The sequence below is a fragment of the Salmo salar genome, chromosome 29, assembly GCF_965601325.2.
Source record: "Salmo salar chromosome 29, fSalSal1, whole genome shotgun sequence".
NCBI lineage: Eukaryota > Metazoa > Chordata > Actinopteri > Salmoniformes > Salmonidae > Salmo > Salmo salar.
The window spans coordinates 13505420-13525282 of NC_138319.1; the positions used below are offsets into that span (position 1 = coordinate 13505420).

At 40.9% G+C, this 19863-nt stretch overlaps 2 protein-coding genes across 5 annotated transcripts in view; both read right to left on the bottom strand.

Annotated features, from left to right (window-relative positions):
• lpin2 (lipin 2) overlaps positions 1–7853 on the bottom strand; it is a 48253-nt gene extending 40400 nt beyond the window's left edge. The window contains exon 1 of one of the 3 annotated variants that reach the window (XM_014180775.3): positions 5686–7853. Coding sequence is in view for 1 of the 3 variants with exons in the window: in XM_014180773.3 (XP_014036248.2) it covers positions 2616–2705 (90 nt within the window). In the remaining 2 variants the exon portion in view is untranslated. Of the gene's footprint in view, positions 1–2615; positions 2797–5640 lie in introns of those variants that run through there. The other 2 variants (XM_014180774.3, XM_014180773.3) reach the window with 2 other exon arrangements.
• A 2617-nt stretch (positions 7854–10470) lies between these two features.
• The window catches only part of myom1b (myomesin 1b), a 31958-nt gene continuing 22565 nt past the window's right edge, over positions 10471–19863 (bottom strand). For both annotated transcript variants that reach the window (XM_082970667.1, XM_014180785.3), the window contains 14 exons: positions 19796–19840; positions 19428–19564; positions 18484–18628; positions 17995–18054; positions 17791–17858; positions 17481–17594; positions 15932–16019; positions 15807–15845; positions 15119–15224; positions 14689–14852; positions 14515–14551; positions 12207–12229; positions 11999–12054; positions 10471–11755 (listed from right to left, as the gene is read on the bottom strand). In XM_082970667.1, the coding sequence (XP_082826793.1) occupies positions 11507–11755; positions 11999–12054; positions 12207–12229; positions 14515–14551; positions 14689–14852; positions 15119–15224; positions 15807–15845; positions 15932–16019; positions 17481–17594; positions 17791–17858; positions 17995–18054; positions 18484–18628; positions 19428–19564; positions 19796–19840 (1331 nt within the window). In that variant the 3' untranslated portion in view covers positions 10471–11506. The remainder of the gene's footprint in view (positions 11756–11998; positions 12055–12206; positions 12230–14514; positions 14552–14688; positions 14853–15118; positions 15225–15806; positions 15846–15931; positions 16020–17480; positions 17595–17790; positions 17859–17994; positions 18055–18483; positions 18629–19427; positions 19565–19795; positions 19841–19863) is intronic.

Below are 19863 nucleotides of genomic sequence, written 5' to 3' on the forward strand. Positions count from 1 at the left end.
CTGGAACGAATTGCAAAAATCGCTGAAGTTGGAGACTTTTATTTCCCTCACCAACTTTAAACATTAGCTACCTGAGCTGCTAACTGATCGCTGCAGCTGTACATAGTCCATCTGTAAATTTCCCACCCAATCTACCTACATCATCCCCATACTGTTTTTGTTTTATTTACTTTTCTGCTCTTTTGCACACCAGTATTTGTACTTGCACATCATCATATGCTCATTTATCCCTCCAGTGTTAATCTGCTTATTTGAAAATTATTTGCTCCTACGGCCTATTTATTGCCTACCTCCTCATGCCTTTTGCACACACTGTATATAAACTTTATTTTTTTCTACTGTGTCATTGACTTGTTTATTGTGTTATTGGCTTGTTTATTGTTTACTCCATGTGTAACTCTGTGTTTTTGCCTGTGTCACACTGCTTTGCTTTATCTTGGCCAGGTCGCAGTTGTAAATGAGAACTTGTTCTCAACTAGCCTACCTGGGTAAATAAAGGTGAAATAAATAAAAAAAATAATAAAAAAGCCCTGGGGCCTATGATTTCTTAATGTCTTTTCTCCGCGAAAGAAGCAGAGATGAAAACTTTACTGATGTCAACAAGATTGAAGCATTAATTTTACCAATTTATGATATTATTTTGGTGAGCAAGGGGTTTACTAGTCTTCTAGGCCAACATAAAGTATAATAACAGAAGAGAAGCTGCATGTATCTAATTATAGTCAAGTTGACTAACAAATAGCCTACCAAAAAAATCCTGCACCCACTGCCCCCAAAATATTTCTGCTGTCTCTGACTGTAGCATACAGTACATCTATTTTCTATATTAGCTCGTTAGAGTCAGAAGCCTCAGATTTTCACTTTATCACATAGTCGGGCAGTTGTGGATAGGTTATTAGCAATTGCGGGTTGGTACAGATGAACAAACAGCTAATCCGTACACCACTAACGCACATACAGTTGAGGTCATTGCCAAGGTATGTCTCCCAAATTAAATTTTTGTTTGTGCAGTGTTTCCCCTAGGATTTATTTTTGCAGTGACGGCAAGGGAAGAGTGTGTGTGTGTGTGGGGGGGGGGGGGGGGGGCATTGCTACTAGCGTAAGCGCAGTGACATGCTAGCTGTTCCCATAGACTTCCAGTCACTGAGCCAACGACTATACATTTAAAAGCATGTCTCGGAAGAAATAAATATTTTTTTCAGGGGTGGCAACAATTTAGCAGAGGTGGGCTACCACTGCTGAATGAAAAGAGTGGATGCACTGGTGTGGTACAGGAAGAAAAAAAATATTCTTTACACCAAATGAAGGACACAGAATGCAGCAGAAATGCCTTCATAACTCCACAATAACAGGGTCGTTCCACGAAAAGAGTGCCATTTGATATTTTAAGTATAAATCGTGCCCGAATATTGCGTTTTCAAACCACTGTTATATCTATTTAATATAGACAACCTGGAGAATTCAATAAATTGTTTAATAAAAGCTTGCTAAAGTGCCAGAATTCAGCATTTTGAATCCATTAACCCTGTGTCACTTCTAGGAAGATTTTAACCCACTTAGTCCCAAAATGTTTTACCATAATTTTAAAGCACCAGTTATTTTGTTGCTTTGACAAAGTAATTTCTGAATATTAGAATATTATTATTTATTTCATGTGATTAGTGATTCATTTACATCTGTCACTACTTTTAAGGTCAACCGTATCATTTTAATATGGTGAAACTATTCCTTTGAAAATATTTTTTTTTAAGAAACATTGAACATCTAACAGTCAAATCAAAGAGTAAAAGGAATAGTTCTACAATTTTTTTTGCCATTTTCTGGTGATTTGTGGTGGAAAACTGAGCTGGTTGAGCATAACACGTCAACCCTGTTCCCCATAGATAGACAGGCTAGAAATGTTGAAACAATTTCATTTTTTTGTGAAGCTTGCATTCAATTGCCAGTCCCTGTTGCACACAACAAGCTTCCATTCCCCCTGTCACAAGGGTATCTGTGGCTGATTTAAGAAGAAATCGTCAATCTTGTTAGAGTCACCCCTGTTGCGGTCACCCCTGTTGCGGTCACCCCTGTTACCTTTTTGGGCACTTAATAGGAACTTACTATAGTCATTTTTTATTTAACCTCTTGAGATGGGAAAACTTGTTTTTTTTTAAAGTTGAACATGTGCTCTTTATGACAGAATGTTAAAATTAGGTAAAATCAAAAGTTCTTTTGGACCAAGTTACACTTCTCAAAAGGCACTGAATTGGTGGAACGACCCAACAATATTTAAGCACCTTACATGGAGAACTTCTTATGAACTTTCTGAGCTGCATACCAGTGCCCTGGACTTTGAACCCAAAGTAAATCTCCAACAGAAGCACATTTCCACATCCCTTGTGGAAAGAAACAGTTACTACCAATAAGTCACAGCATTATGTGACTCTGAAAAAAGTACAAATTAAATATGAGAAACCTGATGTTGCTCACAATTCTTAAAAATAGAATCCATCCATCTGATAAACTACAAAAACAAACATTTCTGATAAAGTACTGTATAAGTAAACTCATTCAAAAAATATGCACCACAACGTACTCTCTAGTTGCAGACTAATGAGGGAATCCCAACTCACCAGAGTCCAGGAGGACTTTGAGTCCTGGAGATGTGAGTCCTGGTTCTCCACTGAGTCTCTTGGACTGGGGCACCATACTGAGAGGTCCATTGCTCTCTCCCCGGGGCCCAAGGCCTGTTCACCTCAGAGGGGATAGCACTGTACTCTGAGCCCAGGCGGTCTCTACTTACTCTATCCCTCTCCTCCTGACTCTGCCACCCTCCACCCAGCCTGTGCCATGCACCGGTCCAGAGCCCCTGTGGCCTTTGCTCCCCTCTAAGCCAACACAAACCCTATGAAGGAAATTTACCCCAGACCTGAGCCTTAAAACGCTTACATACCCATTTGAGGGCTTTGAACCACCATGGTGAGCTCAAAGCAGGCACTAGAAAGCAAAATGTCAAAATGTGCGTAGACTCATAAACAACCTTTAGGAGACCTAAATTGTATGAAGCAAGAGTCTTTGAAGAAATTGATCAGACTTGTGTGTAAGGTCATACTAAATTAAATTACACCCTTTAGCAACATGGCAAAACAGTACAATTCAGAAAACCGAGCAAAGGATGCTAGGTCTAAATGTCATTGGATGTTATTTTCTACAAAACTTGTGGTTAAGATAAAATAAATGATTCTCTTTTTTCAGTTAAATCAGGTTGGTAATTAACGTAAAATATGCCCCATAATGTGTAGTTTGCCCTGCCATGGCCTGTTTGAATCAAAGCTGCAGTGGCAAACTCTTTTCATGGACAAAGCAGAAATTTCCAAAGAAGTTCAGATGATATGTCAGCCATGTTAGAACTCCTACACTCACATTGCCTAATTTAGACAGAAAAATGGCTGGTTTAGCACAACTATTAAACTGACTGTACATATCTAGGCCTACATGGAAACGTATAGCCTATTGGGTTTGTGATCTAATAATGCAGTAAGAAGTATGAGCCAGTTACAGTAAGTAGAATTTCAGTAAAGCACACATCAAATTAAGTTTGCTGAGGAAACTGACTAACGTTTTCATGCACCCACAAAAGGAAACCAACACATTGCCTTGCCGAGCTCAGTTAATGTGAACTTTAGAACGGCACATACAGCCACCAGATATGGTTTTGTTTTCATTTTGAATGGGTCACTTGCATGTGGAGGTACTTTTGTTACTGCACCCATGGGACTGTATCCTTATTTGTGGATCAGAACGTGCTGACTGCACTGCTTAGGGGTCTGACGCTGTCAACAACAATAAGCTCCTTCTACTGCACTCTATTGGTCATTTATGGTGTTTTACACCTAATAGTGTAATTAACACATTAATAATACTGTTCTCTTACATCCAGACACATACAGCATATAATATTCAGTTACAGCTAGACACTGAGGGTAAAGACAAGTTTGCTCTGCCTTATCAACAGGCGTCGCTGTAGAAGACCTGTTATCATCCTTGACTCATTGGCCACTAAGATGGTTAGAGAGCACCTTGGCTAGCGGTAATCTTATTTCCTGACATTTATGTACTGCTCCACATCAAAGTGCCTAGCAATGTGCTTTGCAAAGATTGTGTGTTCAGTTCAGGAGCCAATCCTATGGCAAAACATCCCATGAGCTGGGATTAAGTCGTTTTAAAGTCAACATGTGCACAACATCAAATAGTGGGTCACCAGTGGTGTAAAGTACTTAAGTAAAAATACTTTCAAGTACTACTTAAGTAGTTTTTGGGGGTATCTGTACTTTACTATTTATATTTTTGACAACTTTTGCTTTTACTTCACTACATTCCTAAAGAAGATAAATGTACTTTTTACTCCATGCATTTTCTCTGACACCCAAAAGTACTCTTACATTTTGACAGGAAAATGGTCCAATTCCACACTTATCAAGAGAACATCCCTGGTCATCCCTACTGCCTCTGATCTGGCGGACTCACTAGGCACAAATGCATTAAGGCAACCCCCGCACCTCTCTGATTCAGAGGGGTTGGGTTAAATGCGGAAGACACATTTCAGTTGAAGGCATTCAGTTGTACAACTGACTAGGTATCCCCCTTCCCTTCCCTTTGTTTGTAAATTATGTCTGTGCCCCTGTCTATCTGTCAAAACAAATTAAAAAATTACATTGTACTGTATGATTTGCTTAATATAAGGAATTTGAAATGGCTTAAACCTTTACCTTTACTTTTAATACTTAAGTACATTACACTTTTACTAAAGTAGTATTTTACTGCGTGACTTTCACTTTTACTTGTGTCATTTGCTGTTAAGGAATGTGCTAAATAGTTGTGTGCAAAAAAAAAAAAAAAGAGAAAAAAAAGGTATCTTTACTTTTACTCAAGTATGACAATTTAGTACTTTGTCCACCACTGTGGGTCGCCAACAAAAAAGTAAACAATAGACTATAGAGAAAATGCACCCCATGACATAACATTTGGCTGCAAGTAGCCTAGATGTTAAAGCGCTTATTCTTCAATTCAAGGGGTAAGTTACATTTCAATGGGTTTGTCTTCAATGCCAAATTGTCATTCAAGACAAACATTTCTTAAGTAAAAGCTAGCAACATTGTATGTCTACTAAGCTTTATGAGTAAGATTGTGTGATATTGTACCTGTGGCTATAAACATTTACTGAAAGTATGCTATAATCCATTGCCACCCTAGCCCACTCTTTGCATCCATAACGTCAGACAAACTAGAGGCAATCCTAACCTAAAGAACGTTATATGTATAAATATATGTATGTATATTTAATCACCCTACAATTTAGAGCTTGATGAGCGACAGCTAAGCTGCTCATCAGAAGTCTTTAAAAAAAAAACGTTATTTATACTAACTAGAGCTAACTTCTTACAGTCAGTTTATTGTATGCCTGCTACGTTAGGTAAGGCTAAACCCGATAACGTTACCGTGTCGCCTAAGCTAACGTTACATATAGCTAGCCTAGTCAAACGTGAGATTCGCACTGAAGGCTCAATGAAAAACCTACTGTTTAAACCTACTGTTTCGCAGAGAACTGCAGCTTATCAACTTTACCGGCGAGAGTAGCCTGGTACTTGAATTACATACCGTTTGCAGACAGTCATGTGGCAGCCGGTGTCAGTTATTTCTCACCGTGGCAGTTCACCTCAACTCGAGCCTCGACGTCGTTGGCTCGTCTCGCGGCGCTGTGATCTAACCATATGACCACGCAAAACGGTGCTTTCACGTGATACAATGTAACAGTTTCCATCTACTGGCGTTTTACCCGTACAATGTATCAATTTGAGAAATTACACACAGACGCGCTTTTACAATCTAACCTTGTATTATTTTTCATTATTATCACACCATATTGTGCATGCAGGCCTATAGGCTACCAAACATAACATGACTCGTTCTTTTCAATGCAGAGAAATGCGCAATTCAAACAATTATACCAGTGAAGAGAAGTGGCCCATGCAATCTCCTCGATAATTGTGTGTGAATTACAAGCGTTCATTCATCAAGTGATATTAATTTAAACAAAAATAAAATGAGGAACATTTTATTTGGTGGTCCAATTCTCTGTTCCATTTGGATGTTGCCTCCAAGCTAATTGGGTGAACTGATTGACATGTTCTAATATTTGACCTTGCTGTGATTTTACTCTGCTCTGGTTAACTTCAGGTATTCACTTTCGTTTGTCCTTCACTTCCTCTCTTGCGTATAGACCCATATCATTCCTTTGGTGACTTTGATTTATAGGCCTGTGCATGAGGCCTGTGCATGAGAAACTAATGTTTGTTCAAAAGTCGGTCAGTTGTGTATCCCTCAATACACATACTCCTGTTTTACATATGTCATTCCCAACCTCAGGTGTTTTAAAGTGGCCTATGACTGCATTATAATCAATCAAAAATATGATTAAACCCACACTCTTGAAGGCAAAAAAAATTCGCAAGCAATAACACCACCAAAGGTTAAAGATTTGAAGACTATGCAAATTATGCCTTTTTTTGTGGGCCTTCCTTTGAGCTACAAGTTTATAGCGCAGCCTACATGTTTGAATTATACATTGTAATACAAAATTACATCCCTCACTCTGTATTTTAATCTTCCCTGCTCTTAAAGGCCCAATGCAGCCGTTTTTATATCAATATCAAATCATTTCTGGGTAACAATTAAGTACTTAACTGTAAAATATTTCCATTTAGCAAAGAAACTATACTGAACAAAAATATAAACTCAACATTAAACAATTTCAACAATTTTACTGATTTACAGTTCATATTCAATTGAAATGAATTAATTAGGCCCAAATCTAGCAATGGCAATGGGTGGGCCTGGGAGGGCATAGGCCCACCCACTTGGGAGCCAGGCCTAGCCAATGAGAACAGGTTTTTCCCCACAAAAGGGCTTTATTACAGATAGAAATACTCCTCAGTTTCATCAGCTGTCCAAATTCTCTAAAACGACATTGGAGGTTTCTTATGGTAGACAAACTAACATTCAATTCTCTGGCAACAGCTCTGGTGGACATTCCTGCAGTCAGCATGCCAATTAATTGCTCCCTCAAAACTTGACACATCTGTGGCATTTTAGAGTGGTCTTTTATAGTCTCCAGCACAAGGTGCACCTGTGTAATGATCATGCAGTTTAATCAGCTTCTTGATATGCCACACCTGTCAGGTGGATGGATTATTGTGGCCAAGGAGAAATTCTCACTAACAGGGATGTAAACAAATTTGTGCACATTTGATATAAATATGATTTTTGTGCATATGTAAAATTACTGGGATCTTTTTTCCAGCTCATGAAACATGGGACCAACACTTTACATGTTGTATTTATATTTTTGTTCAGAATATTTCTCAAGCAAGAATTTCGCTAGGACTGCCTGGGAGTGGTCTGAGGGGGGAGGGGAAAACTGAAAACTAGCTGTTATTGGCAGGGAGGTTTGGAATTCTCTTTGTTACTGCTCTATTAAATTTACCGCATGTGGATGTCACAATGGGAAGCCGAAACGCCTGCTCATTCAAAGCTGCTGATTAGAAAGTCCTGTGTAGATTGTGTTTTCTAACAGAAACTATCAGGAAATTACACAGATCCAATTTTTTGAGTGTTAGTTTCATTAGTGGAAATTTTGCAGCACTGGGCCTTTAAAGAAAAGGATGAATGAATTACAATGTTGGAAGAAAAACAGTTATTCCAGTGTTGTTTCAATGATGCTGAAAGACACACATCAGTCATGCAAGACATGTAAACCACATCAAACTCCAAAATAACTATTTCACTTATGTAACCAGCTTTCTGATCATCACTCGTCTTGATCGTTTTTGCCCTTGTTAATCTGTGGTTTCTCTGCCAGTTTCTCAGATGTGGGGACATCATCTGGCTTCGCCTCATCTGCTGTAGTTGTGGGCTGCTGCAGGGTCTCCTGCTTGCCGACCCCGCTTGCAACAACAGGGGCAGCCTTTTTCTTGTCTGTGGTTTTTGGCACAGCATCAGTTTTGTCCTCCATCTTCTTTTCTTCTTTCTTCTTCCCCTCCTTTTCCTCTGGTGGCTTCTGGAGGATTACGGAATCTGAGGAAACACACACGCACACACACACACACACACACACACACACACACACACACACACACACACAGGTGAAGAAATTCACAAAGCTGCTTCCAGAGGAAGGAGATTACTTATGTTTAACCACTGACTCAATCAGAAGACTGCCCTTCCCATCACCAAAAAGTCCATCCAAAACCACTTCACTACTTTGGTGGTGAAGAAATCAACCTAACTAGATTTTTTCCCTAACCTCAAACATGACTTGTTGTGATAGTGCTTACACTTTTGACTCAAAAAGGATAAACATGATGATGATGCTATCCGCTCCTTCTGAAGGTGATAAACTGACACATTGAAGTGAGAGAAGTCCTAGTCTCTTGTGACAGACTGTTATGCCAGATCTGGGTTCTGAGATTAGATAATTACTCTGTACACTGTTTTAATTTAGTAGTAAGTTTATATTTTTTTTCATTGAGAAGTGTGGCCTAATTAAAGGTGTAGCCTAATATTTGTATTTGTTCACATTAAAAGCTTTTTGTGTTAAGTATTTTCTTGCACACATTATTGTGGACAGCTGTCCCCTCACCCTTTCTCTTCTGCATTTTCTTCCCAGTGACTGACTTCCTCCTCTCTGTTGGGGTGGTAGGTCTGCTTTTAGACCCAATGATCACATTCCCATCAGCATCGGTCAAATAGGAGGTCACTCCCAAGTCCCCTTTGCCTTCTGTTACAACCAACTGGCAAATGGAAAAGGTTTTAGGGTTTACACGCACGCGCACACAGGTGCACACACATATACTTTGCACACAGAATTTCCATAGCTACTTTTAAAACTAGTCTTGTGAATAAAAAGTTTCATTTCATCAAGGCATCTTTAAAAAAATGCTCTCTACTTCAAAGACATTGTTGGCATTTGAGATTACTTACCAGACTGCAAAGCTTTCCTAATGTGATTTATAGGCCAACAAATTAAATGTCACTAAAACGTCTTCTGAGAAGAGGGCTGCAAAAAACATGTCAACAACAAATGTTGTTCCAGGATCACATGGTATTATTGCTGGTGTAATAAGATATTGATCATGTTTACTTGTGCATGGACAATTTTTTTGTATTAATGCTTTGGGGTTTAGTGTGTCTGAAAACAGAGAGCAGCGTGTTTTACCACATAAAATAGTCCACTGAAAAAAAAAGAATACAACACTTGAGATACTGTAGGTGATTGGAACCTGGGCCTGCATTCATAAAGCATCTCAGATCAGTTTAGCCTCTTAGACTATAATGAATATGAACGATTGGGAACTGATCCTAAATCAGCACTCATACTCTTTATGAATATAGGCCCTGATATTCTTGTTTCAGACCACTGGCTAACCCAATTCCTGGTCTCTCCACATGTTTGAGTTATGTGACAGGCTACTCTCATTATATTCTGGTGACTTAACCCATTGTTTGTTTTTTATGTCATTGCGATCACATTGCCTGGGTCTAATGTCCATCTTTTCCAGTCAGTGAATCTAAAAATGGTGTCCCAGACTGGCACACACGCTAAATATATGACTAAGACTTTTCCCATTCAGCACCAATAACAAGCTCACGTGTGTGTGAGTTGCTGATAAGATGTTCCTTTCCTTTATCATGAGGGCTTGGTGCACTGTTACGTCACATCATAGACCGTATGTAGCAGTAGATTATTATGCATCCCAAATGGGACCCTGTTCCCTATTTATTGCACTACTTTTGACCAGGGCCCATAGAGCTCTGGTTAAAAATAGTGAACTATATAGGGAATAGGCTGCTATTTGGGACGCAGATAATTTAATGTCCTACTAGTGGTGAATCCTTGATGAGAAAACATCTAATGAACAAAAACATGGTGGGTGTCTGAGGGTGATTTGTGCTTACAAACACACAGTACAGAGAAATGTGATGGGAGGAAGAACGCTCAGTAGAAGTGTGTGTGGACAGAGTGCAGTTGGTTGAGTGTATTGAGAGACAACGCATATGGTACAAAGCAGCAGGGTTGTCAAGCTCAAATCCCCAAGGGCCACAGACCCAGGTCTAAATCAGCAACTTATTAAAAGGTAACACATAAAAATCAGCCGGTGTGCGCGTCGTCAAGGAGTTGAGTTTGACTCTCTTGCGTAAGGTGCTTGTGTATGTTCAGACTGAGGGATTGCATTGCTCCTTGGTGATAGATGCCTTCATGGTCTTCGGAGACAAGAGGACCATCAGACAATATCAGACAAGTGACCAGGAGAGAATGGTGAACAGGAGACTGAAGCAGGGAGTGAAGAGTGGAGGAATAGAATGGAGAATGAAGAGTGGGGTGCCGTACAGAGGGAACAAAACGCAGTGAGACAACAGAGGAGGAGGTGGTGAGGGAATACATGCTCCATTTTATTAGTCCTTCTCATAAGACATGGGAAAGAGGAAGTGATGTCATAATCATTACTGAGAGACAGAGGAAGTGATGTCATAATCATTACATAGTGGCAGAGGAAGTGATGTCATAATCATTACTGAGTGACAGAGGAAGTGATGTCATAGTCATTACTGAGTGACAGATGAAGGGATGCCATAATCACTGCGTCGTGACAAAGTAAGGGATGTCATAATCACTACTAAGTGACAGGGGAAGTGATGTCATAAATCAGAGAAAGGGATGCCATAATCACGACATAGCGGCAGAAGGAGTGATGTAATAACACTACTGAGTGACATATGTGGTGACATCATACTCAGTAAACAGTGATTGTGAATGAAAAAACACAGGATCTGTTAAAATTCCACATTACAGAAAAAAAATCTTCCTTTCTCTGTGCTTATAGAGCATCTATTCACTTCCTTACTTTTTAAAACTCTTGCATGGCACATACAGTAATAACCTTTGAGTAAGCTAACAAGGTTTCCAGCATCACAGTCCTTTTTAGACAATACTAGATGGCTAACCTTTTAGTTTTAAGTCTGTTGCAGTAAATTCATTTGAATTAACATGAAATGTGTCTTTACATGCCTTTTTAGTGCCTCAATACTTAGTAAAATATAGCAAAATATTGTAATACATGGGGGACTTTTATAAATGTATAACTGTACTCATCGTAGTGTCAAAATAAAGGATGATTGGACCGAAAGTATTGTGTTTATGTTTTTTGTAATTCTATAAAATGCTGAAACAGTTCTCAGATTTTGCTCTGAACCTTTGGGCATTTCATGCTCAGAGTAAAACGATACACCTTTTCAAACTAGAGTTAAATACTGTATAGACTACCATAAAAACCATCTCAAACCAATGCTCAGGACTCTGTATCCCTTCCTTCTTTTTTCTTTGTCTTTTTCTATGTATTTTTATACATAATATTTACGCAAAGATTGAGGTTTTCCTTATTTCTTGCCGGCCTTCTTTCTTTCTCCCTTATTTCTTGCTGTCGGGGCTGAAGACACTTACGGTGAAGTCGGCGCTCTCTGTGCCGTACTTGTTCTTCACCAGGATGCTGTACTTGCCCGAGTCTGTCGTGTTCACCGTGGTGATAGTGAAGCTGGCGTACTTGCCCGCCTCGAACTTCATGACGTAGTGGCCATCAGACACAATCTCCCTCTCGTTCTTCAGCCAGACGACCTCAGGCAGGGGTTCGCCCGAAATGTTACAGGTCAGGTTCAGGGCCTGATGGAGAGAGACAAGATCACACATAATAAGGTGCGTCCGAAATGGCACCCTATACTAGCACCCTATATAGCATACTACTTTTGACCAGAGTCCTTCCTTATATAGTGTAGGACTTTTGACCATAGCTCTGATTAAAAATAGTCGTGATCAAGTCTGCAATGAGTCCCAGGCCAGTATGAGACCATGGACATACAGTACATATACAGACAGACAGATACAGATCCATCCAGACATGGTTACCTTTAACTCCTGTATGGTGACGACATCAGGCAGGCCTCCTGCCACGCGAGCACGATCTGGAACAAAGAGCACCAAATTAGACCACTGACCTCAGATCAGTTTGAAAATATCAGTACCCACTACAATACTGAGAGCAGCCCTCTCATCCCCATCTAATAACGTGTGTGTGTGTGTGTGTGTGTGTGTGTGTGTGTGTGTGTATACTTACTTCTCTCTGCAATAGCGGCCGCTCTGAAAATGGAAGAGACAGAACATTAATGGAAGAACAAAGATAAGAGAAACGAATCCAGAGAATGTGTTTGGACTGGAGCCAGGAAGTGTGTCTAAGTAAAGGCTTCATCTCTCTGCCCACTTCCCTATGCCCTTACTCAAAGCCTGTCAAAGCCTGTCAGAGACTGCTATATAAACATACATGCACAGAGAGTGTGGCTTGGCAGACAGAGAGGAACACCAAAGATAGCAATCACATGAAAGGAAGGATTGATGCAGAGTACCCAGCAAACCAAAACTGGTTCTGTGAATGTTCCGGTTCTGGGAATGGTGTTAGAACATTGCCCCCAAAAGTTCTAGTAACACAACATGTGTCCAGTTGTGCTGATGATTATACAATGTTTCTATTAGGGTGCACAGATCATTCCTCTGATGTTGCAAGAATGTTAACAGAACATATTTTTTATGTTCTTTAAAAGTTCGCAAAACATTTCATTAGGTTGTGGGGGGACATTGAAGAGTTGTGGGGGTTGTGGGGGGACATTGAAGAGATAGGTTCCCAAAACACAAAATCAGGGGGGGAACAAATGTGAGAATGTGCATAGATGTTGCAAGAATTCTCACATACATCTTTATGTATTCTTTAAAGGTTTCTGAAATGTCCTATTTAGGTTTTACCCAGCACTTTGGCACTCAGCAAGACTTTATTCATATAAAAAAATCTGATTTATTGAATTTTCCATGTGGTCTATATGACATTTCATGACATTTCTACCTTTAGATTTTGTGGCATTGAGAAAGTCAAGATATCAGACAGGGGAGGTGATATAAATAATACTATGAGCCAAGGGATTTTCACCCACCAGACATTATTCCCCCATGAAATGCCCATGCATGTTATGTTGTAAATGTGAACATGAATTAATGCGCATCACTTCAGATAATTTTTTACTTTTTTTTAATTTAACCTTTATTTAACTAGGCAAGTCAGTTAAGAACAAATTCTTATTTACAATGACGGCCTAATTGGGCCAATTGTGCGCCGCCCTATGGGACTCCCAATCACGGCCGGTTGTGATACAGCCTGGATTAGATTAGGCTGACGTTTTTGTTCTTGCACTGTACCCAATGATTTATGAAAACTTACTTATCCTCACTGTGGTTTTACAGGACTTGTTTAATGCGTTTTATGTACACACATTGTTATATTTGGTAACACTTGCTTATTTTCCCTCGACTCCAACCCCATTCGATGCATTGAACAGATGTGGGTGGAGCAATGTCTACAAACACTCACAAAAGCTCTGACGAAGGCCTTGAGGCCGATACGTAAAGCTTAATGAAGAGCAGTGATACTAGCAAGAGCAGCGTGCGGGTTTCTTCTTTTTTCTCATGTGGTCTATATTAAAAAAGGCACTTCATTTAATATAAAAGGCTTTAAAATTCAATACTAATGCACAATTTCTACTTACAATATCAAAAGGCACTCTTTTTGTGGAATGGCCTTATTAACATTAGCAGAACATTCCAGTTTTCTCAGAACCACTTGTATTAAATCCAGACATAATTGCTGACGTTTGTGAAGGGAACGTTATCGTAACAATCATGTTATAACATCACACTATAACTTCATGAAAGTCTTGTGGGAATGCTATTTGGGATGTTTAGGAATGTTTCTGTAATGTTTTTTTTCAGAACCTATTCAATTGAATCCAGACATAATTGCTGAAGTATGTTCAGGGAATGTTTTTTGGAACCCATGTCATGTCACAGAATAGCCTTATGAGGCCATTGTAGAGATATTCCCTGCTTGTTGTTATGGGTGTTCTAAATAACATATCCATCAACATTAGCAGATCGTTCCTGTAATGTTTGCTCAGAAACACTTCTATTGCTCCCTCATTTTGTTGCGGCAGTATGTTTCTAAGAACATTATTGGAACGTTGTGTTATTACATTGTGTTATCACGCACATAATGAGAACATTATGTGGTAGTTTTTACACATGCTATGCACAACATTTTGGTGACTGTGAGGAGAACATTACAGGGATATTTCACTTCAAACATTTCCTTAGAAAAAATATTTGGTGATCAAAAACATTCTTAGAATGTTTGTGGGACGTTTTCATCCCAATGTTAGCTCATACCCTAACTAGAACTTCTTGGGAATGTTAGCTAATGTCCTGGGAATGTTTCGGGTTTGCTGGGTACTTAATGGCATGCCACATCCACAACATGTAGAAGAGCTGGCTAATACAATGGGGGAAAAGGGTGTATAAATATCTACTAATTTGAGCTAACTTACTTGAGCCTCTGGAATTCTGCATATGCGTCATCAAATGCTGCAAGAAAAGAGGAGGTGAGTATACCTGTCAAAGCATTGGTGAAGGAACTAGAGCCGCTAAATTCCATGTAGATGTCAAAATGAGTGCACTATATAGGAAATAGGGTGCCATTTGGAACTCAGCCGTCGTCTCACCCTGGCCAGACAGCTCTACTGTCCTCTTCAGACCGCCCTTTCCGTCATGGAACTCGATGGCGTATTTGCCCTTGTCTTTCTCTGTGGGCTCTGTGATCTGTAGCCACAGCTGCTCTCCCACCACACCACTCTTAATGCGGTCTGTGAAGGCTATCGCTGCATCCCTATTAGAGAGGAAAACAGCTGACTGACACACACACGTATAGGCGGCATCTCACAGGCGACGCACACCTGACAGTTGAATGTACATGCAAACACACACGCGCACATTCAGGCACGCACACACGTGCGCACTAACATTCACACACACACACACACACACACACACACACACACACACACACACACCACACACACACACACACACACACACACACACACACACACACACACACACACACACACACACACAAGTAAGGAGACTACACACTTGTGGTGCCAGGTGACCTGGAGCGCCTCGTTGTAGTAACTGACAAAGGAGTAGAGTCTGATGCCCTCGTCTGTGCTCTGGATCTTCAGTGCAGTGGATGAGTTGGCTAGGGAACGTTACAGAGATGTTCCACAGTGCAACGTCACAGAGATGTTCCACAGTGCAACGTCACAGAGATGTTCCACAGTGCAACGTCACAGAGATGTTCCACAGCGCAACGTCACAGAGATGTTCCACAGTGCAACGTCACAGAGATGTTCCACAGTGCAACGTCACAGAGATGTTCCACAGTGCAACGTCACAGAGATGTTCCACAGTGCAACGTCACAGAGATGTTTCACAGCGCAGAGTTACCATAGATGTTTCACAGTGCAACGTCACAGAGATGTTCCACAGTGCAACGTCACAGAGATGTTCCACAGTGCAACGTCACAGAGATGTTCTACAGCGCAACGTCACAGAGATGTTTCACAGTGCAGAGTTACCATAGATGTTTCACAGTGCAACGTCACAGAGATGTTCCACAGTGCAACGTTACAAAGACGTTATAAAGTGCAGCGTTACAGAGGCGTTACACAGTGCAACGTTACACAGAGCAACTTTACAGAGGAAGACTTTATGGATGTCTTGAACCCAAGTTCAACTTTAGTTGATGGGTTTACCACTGCAGTGAGACACATGTACTTACCAATATTACTGAACACTTCATTCATCAAGTCTCTGAAACCTGGAGGACAGAAATGTAAATATGATGAGGCCTTGTTGACGCTTTACTGCACACACAATGAGGTATGGCTTTGAGGGGTTAGTCACCTTGTTCTGTCAGATTCAACGTGGATGTGTCCTGCCCTCTGTCATCCTTCAGAACAATCTCATAGACACCGGCATCCTTCTTTGAGATCTATAAGAGAAGGCTAGGTTTGAGACAGACATCATTTTGCAAATGAAGAAAATTCAACTCTCAAGCGAAAAGGCAAGCTTTTCTCCCCTGCTATGGGTGCTGCAGGACACACATTTATTTGACACAAAAGCAAAAAAGCATTCTCAAAACAGCAAAACCAAGAAGATGATCACTTAAGGTGACAAAAAGATCACGCTGATCCCAACTTTTAGTATTCTCCAGATAAGGTCCTCGAGGGAATTGTCTAGGTCTGTCGCTACAGCTGCAGGAGGAGCATCACGCTGTAATAGGACACATGTGACATGTTTACATACTGCACCGCTAAGGCACGATGCGTGTCACACGTGCACACACTGTGCCACTTTTGATGACACGCACGTTGGACTACACACAGAGACGAGTGGTGTGTTTGGCTGAAGACTAGGTAGACAGATGTCGGGTGGAAAACAGGTGAATTACAAAAGGACATGATATACTGTAAAAGACATGAAACAGATTTTATAAAACACATTAAAAAGGGGTAGACTCAGCGAAATGATGTTGCCGCGAGCAGCACCGCAGATATTGAGATGAGCGAGTTGCAAGGCCTCACTCTCACACACAATATCTGCGCATGTGCACGGGTTCGCTTCACTCTGTTTACAGTGTGGTAGCCCAGGCACCAAAACAGCAGAGAAGTTGAGCCTCGCGCTTCACAGCTCTTAGTTGTTAAGGAAATTGACCCACTATGCAGTTTCCTTTCTGCATCTACGTCAGTCTACCTTTAATACAGAGAACAATGGTTGAGACATGGTGTGTTAGAGGAAAAATGTTGAATCGTGTCGAAATATGCTGTAATTTAGTAAGGAATAATAAATGGGGGGGTTAGAATTTAAGAGGTTTTATACAAATTTAAGTAAGGATCGGTTAGATGCTGTAACTGGAAAAGACAGAAATTGTGATTAATATAATTAAGAAAGCGATATTAAGACAGTAATGTACGATCAGAGTAAGACAAAACTTTTCACATGGTCGCAACCCCTTCAGACCGACTTATGCTCAACTTTCTCCACCATCTTGCAGCCAGAAGATAGCATCCATGTTGTGTGAGGAACCCATATATTTATGATATATGAACATATAGACAGAGATGTGCAATGATGATACAGTCATACACAGTTGCAAACAAACAGCACATGGACTGTATAATGATGTGTAGAACATATTACAAAAACATTCAATACACACAGTATGTTCATACATGTGCAGCATATTGAAAATATTATATTTTCCAACCTTTATGTAGTCTACTGTATAGAAGGGCCATTCATATAGCCTAGAGTAATGTGCAAAACAATATTATTAACCCTCTAAAGACAGGTATTGTGCCGTATGGTCTTATACTGCTGCATAAGAGGCTTGTGGTACTGTATATATTTCTAATGTATGATGTGCATGAAATAACTGCAGAATCCCTCTCACCTGAGCAATCTCCAGTTTGAGCACTCCCTCGGTGAAGGTGAGTTTCTCATCTCCCTTGACCTCACGCCCATCCTTGTACCACAATGCAACAGTCTCTTTCTTTATGTTCCCAACCTGCAGAGGGTGACAGCGACAGATGGATAGAAATAGAGATAGACAGAGATAGGATGTTCAGGTCCACTTCCTTACTGCACACCGGTGGGTAACAAGTCATCTGGAGAGGCGTGTGAGCTGACCTAAGAAGAATTTTCCTAATACTGACATCCATTATCCAAGAGTTCCCTCTAACCCTGTTCCTCAGCATTCTCACCTTGCATTTCAGGATAACACAACATTCCGGGGTCACTTCATAACTCAGATACTCCACAAAGTGAGGACCTATGAAAAACCAGTGGGATTATTTCAATGATCAATTATGTTGCTATGATTTCTGACATTGTTCTATAAATCGAATATCTCACTGTATCACCACTCCACTCATGACATATTTTCTTCATTTAAAAAGATCCCATACCTTGCTTTCTGTGCCACTCTTTGCGCATGAACGCAGACTCCTTCTGCAGCCCCTTGAACACTGGAAAAACACATCACTCCTGATTAGGTGACAAAACTTTTACATACAATCACATTAATCTTTCATGTAATATAGTCACTATGATGTGTCTTGTACATTGACGTGGATATTATTTAAATCAGATACATTTGTTATTAATGTGTGCACAATAGTTTATGGTTTATAGTAAGCTTTTACTGCCCTCTAGTGAAATATGTTAAGAGCTAACTTCTGAGCCATAGTGGGGCTGTTTTTTCTTTACAACAGAGGAGAGATAGCCTGGTCCCAGATCTGTTTGTGCTCTTGCCTACTCCACTGCTGTCCTTGTCATTCCATGACAAAGACTGACATGGAGTTGGCATGATAGCTAAACTGACTGGCACAGGCGAGAGGAGAGAGTGACGGAAGATGATAGGAGGAGGAGAGAATGAGTGGCTGAGTTTATCCTACCATCTCCAATCAGCACCAGGCTGGACTGGTTGGTTGCTTTGCCATCCTGCAGCTGGAAGGTGAAGGTTCCCTCGTCCTCTGGGAGCAGAGACTCCATGATCATCTCAATCACCCCTGTGTCCTTGTTAAAGTTCATCTTGTATTTCTGGAAAGCAGGTCATGGGAAAAGCCTTTTTAGTCTGGTCTCAGAAACTTTATCTCAACAACAGAAATTACAGTAGATGTTATACATATGTAGGGAGCATAGGGTCGCAAATTGCAGGTAACTTTCCCCAAATTCCCAGGTTCTGCAGAAATGCCAGTTGGAGAATTCCTGCAATAAGCACAAAATCCAGGAAACCTCCAACCATGATTTCTGGAAATCCTGATATTTTGTTTTAATGTATTTGATTTTATTTTTTTCACCCCTTTTTCTCCCCAATTTCATGGATTCCAATTGGTAGTAGTTACAGTCTTGTCTCATCGCTGCAACTCCCGTACGGACTCAGGAGAGGCGAAGGTCGAGAGCCATGCGTCCTCCGAAACACAACCCAACCAAGCCGCACTGCTTCTTGACACAATGCCCGCTTAACCCGGAAGCCAGCCACACCAATGTGTCGGAGGAAACACCGTACACCTGGCAACCGTGTCAGCGTGCACTGCGCCCGGCCCACCACAGGAGTCGCTAGTGCGCGATGAGACAAGGATATCCCTGCCAGCCAAACCCTCCCGGACGACGCTGGGCCAATTGTGCGCCGCCCCATGGGCCTCCTGGTCGCGGCCGGCTGCGACAGAGCCTGGACTCGAACCCAGCATCTCTAGCGCCTTAGACCACTGCGCCACTCGGGAGGCCCCTAAACCTGGGAATTTTAACAACCCTAAAGGAGTGCATTTTGTTTCCAGTCCCAAAGCGGCTCAACATTAAGAGAGTTCAGTTATTTTGTTTCCATTCAATGCCTACTTACCTCTCCCTGGGAGAGACTGTTGTCATTAAACACATATTCTATTTTGCCATTAGCAGAGATCTTCTCAGCCTGCAGCCAGAAGCGAATTCTGCCCTTCTCCTGCAGCTCCACAGCCAGCTCTGTCTTTAATGGAATAACTAGACAGATCAAATGAGAAGGAGAGAGACAGAGAGGAGAGAAGGTGAAAAAGTGAGAGCAGGAACAGTGAGGAAAGAGTCATGCACAGAACAAACAGATAGGCCGCATCCCAAATGGCACCCTATTCCCTACACAGTGCACTACTTTTTCCCTTGGTCAAATGTGGTGCACTAAGGGAATAGGGTGCCATTCGGGATGCAGCCATAGAACAGGGTGTCTGAGTTTCTCACTGGGGAATTTGTGGTCATGGCTGAGCTCCAGCAGTTTCTTCAACTCTGTCAAAAAAGAAAAAAGACTT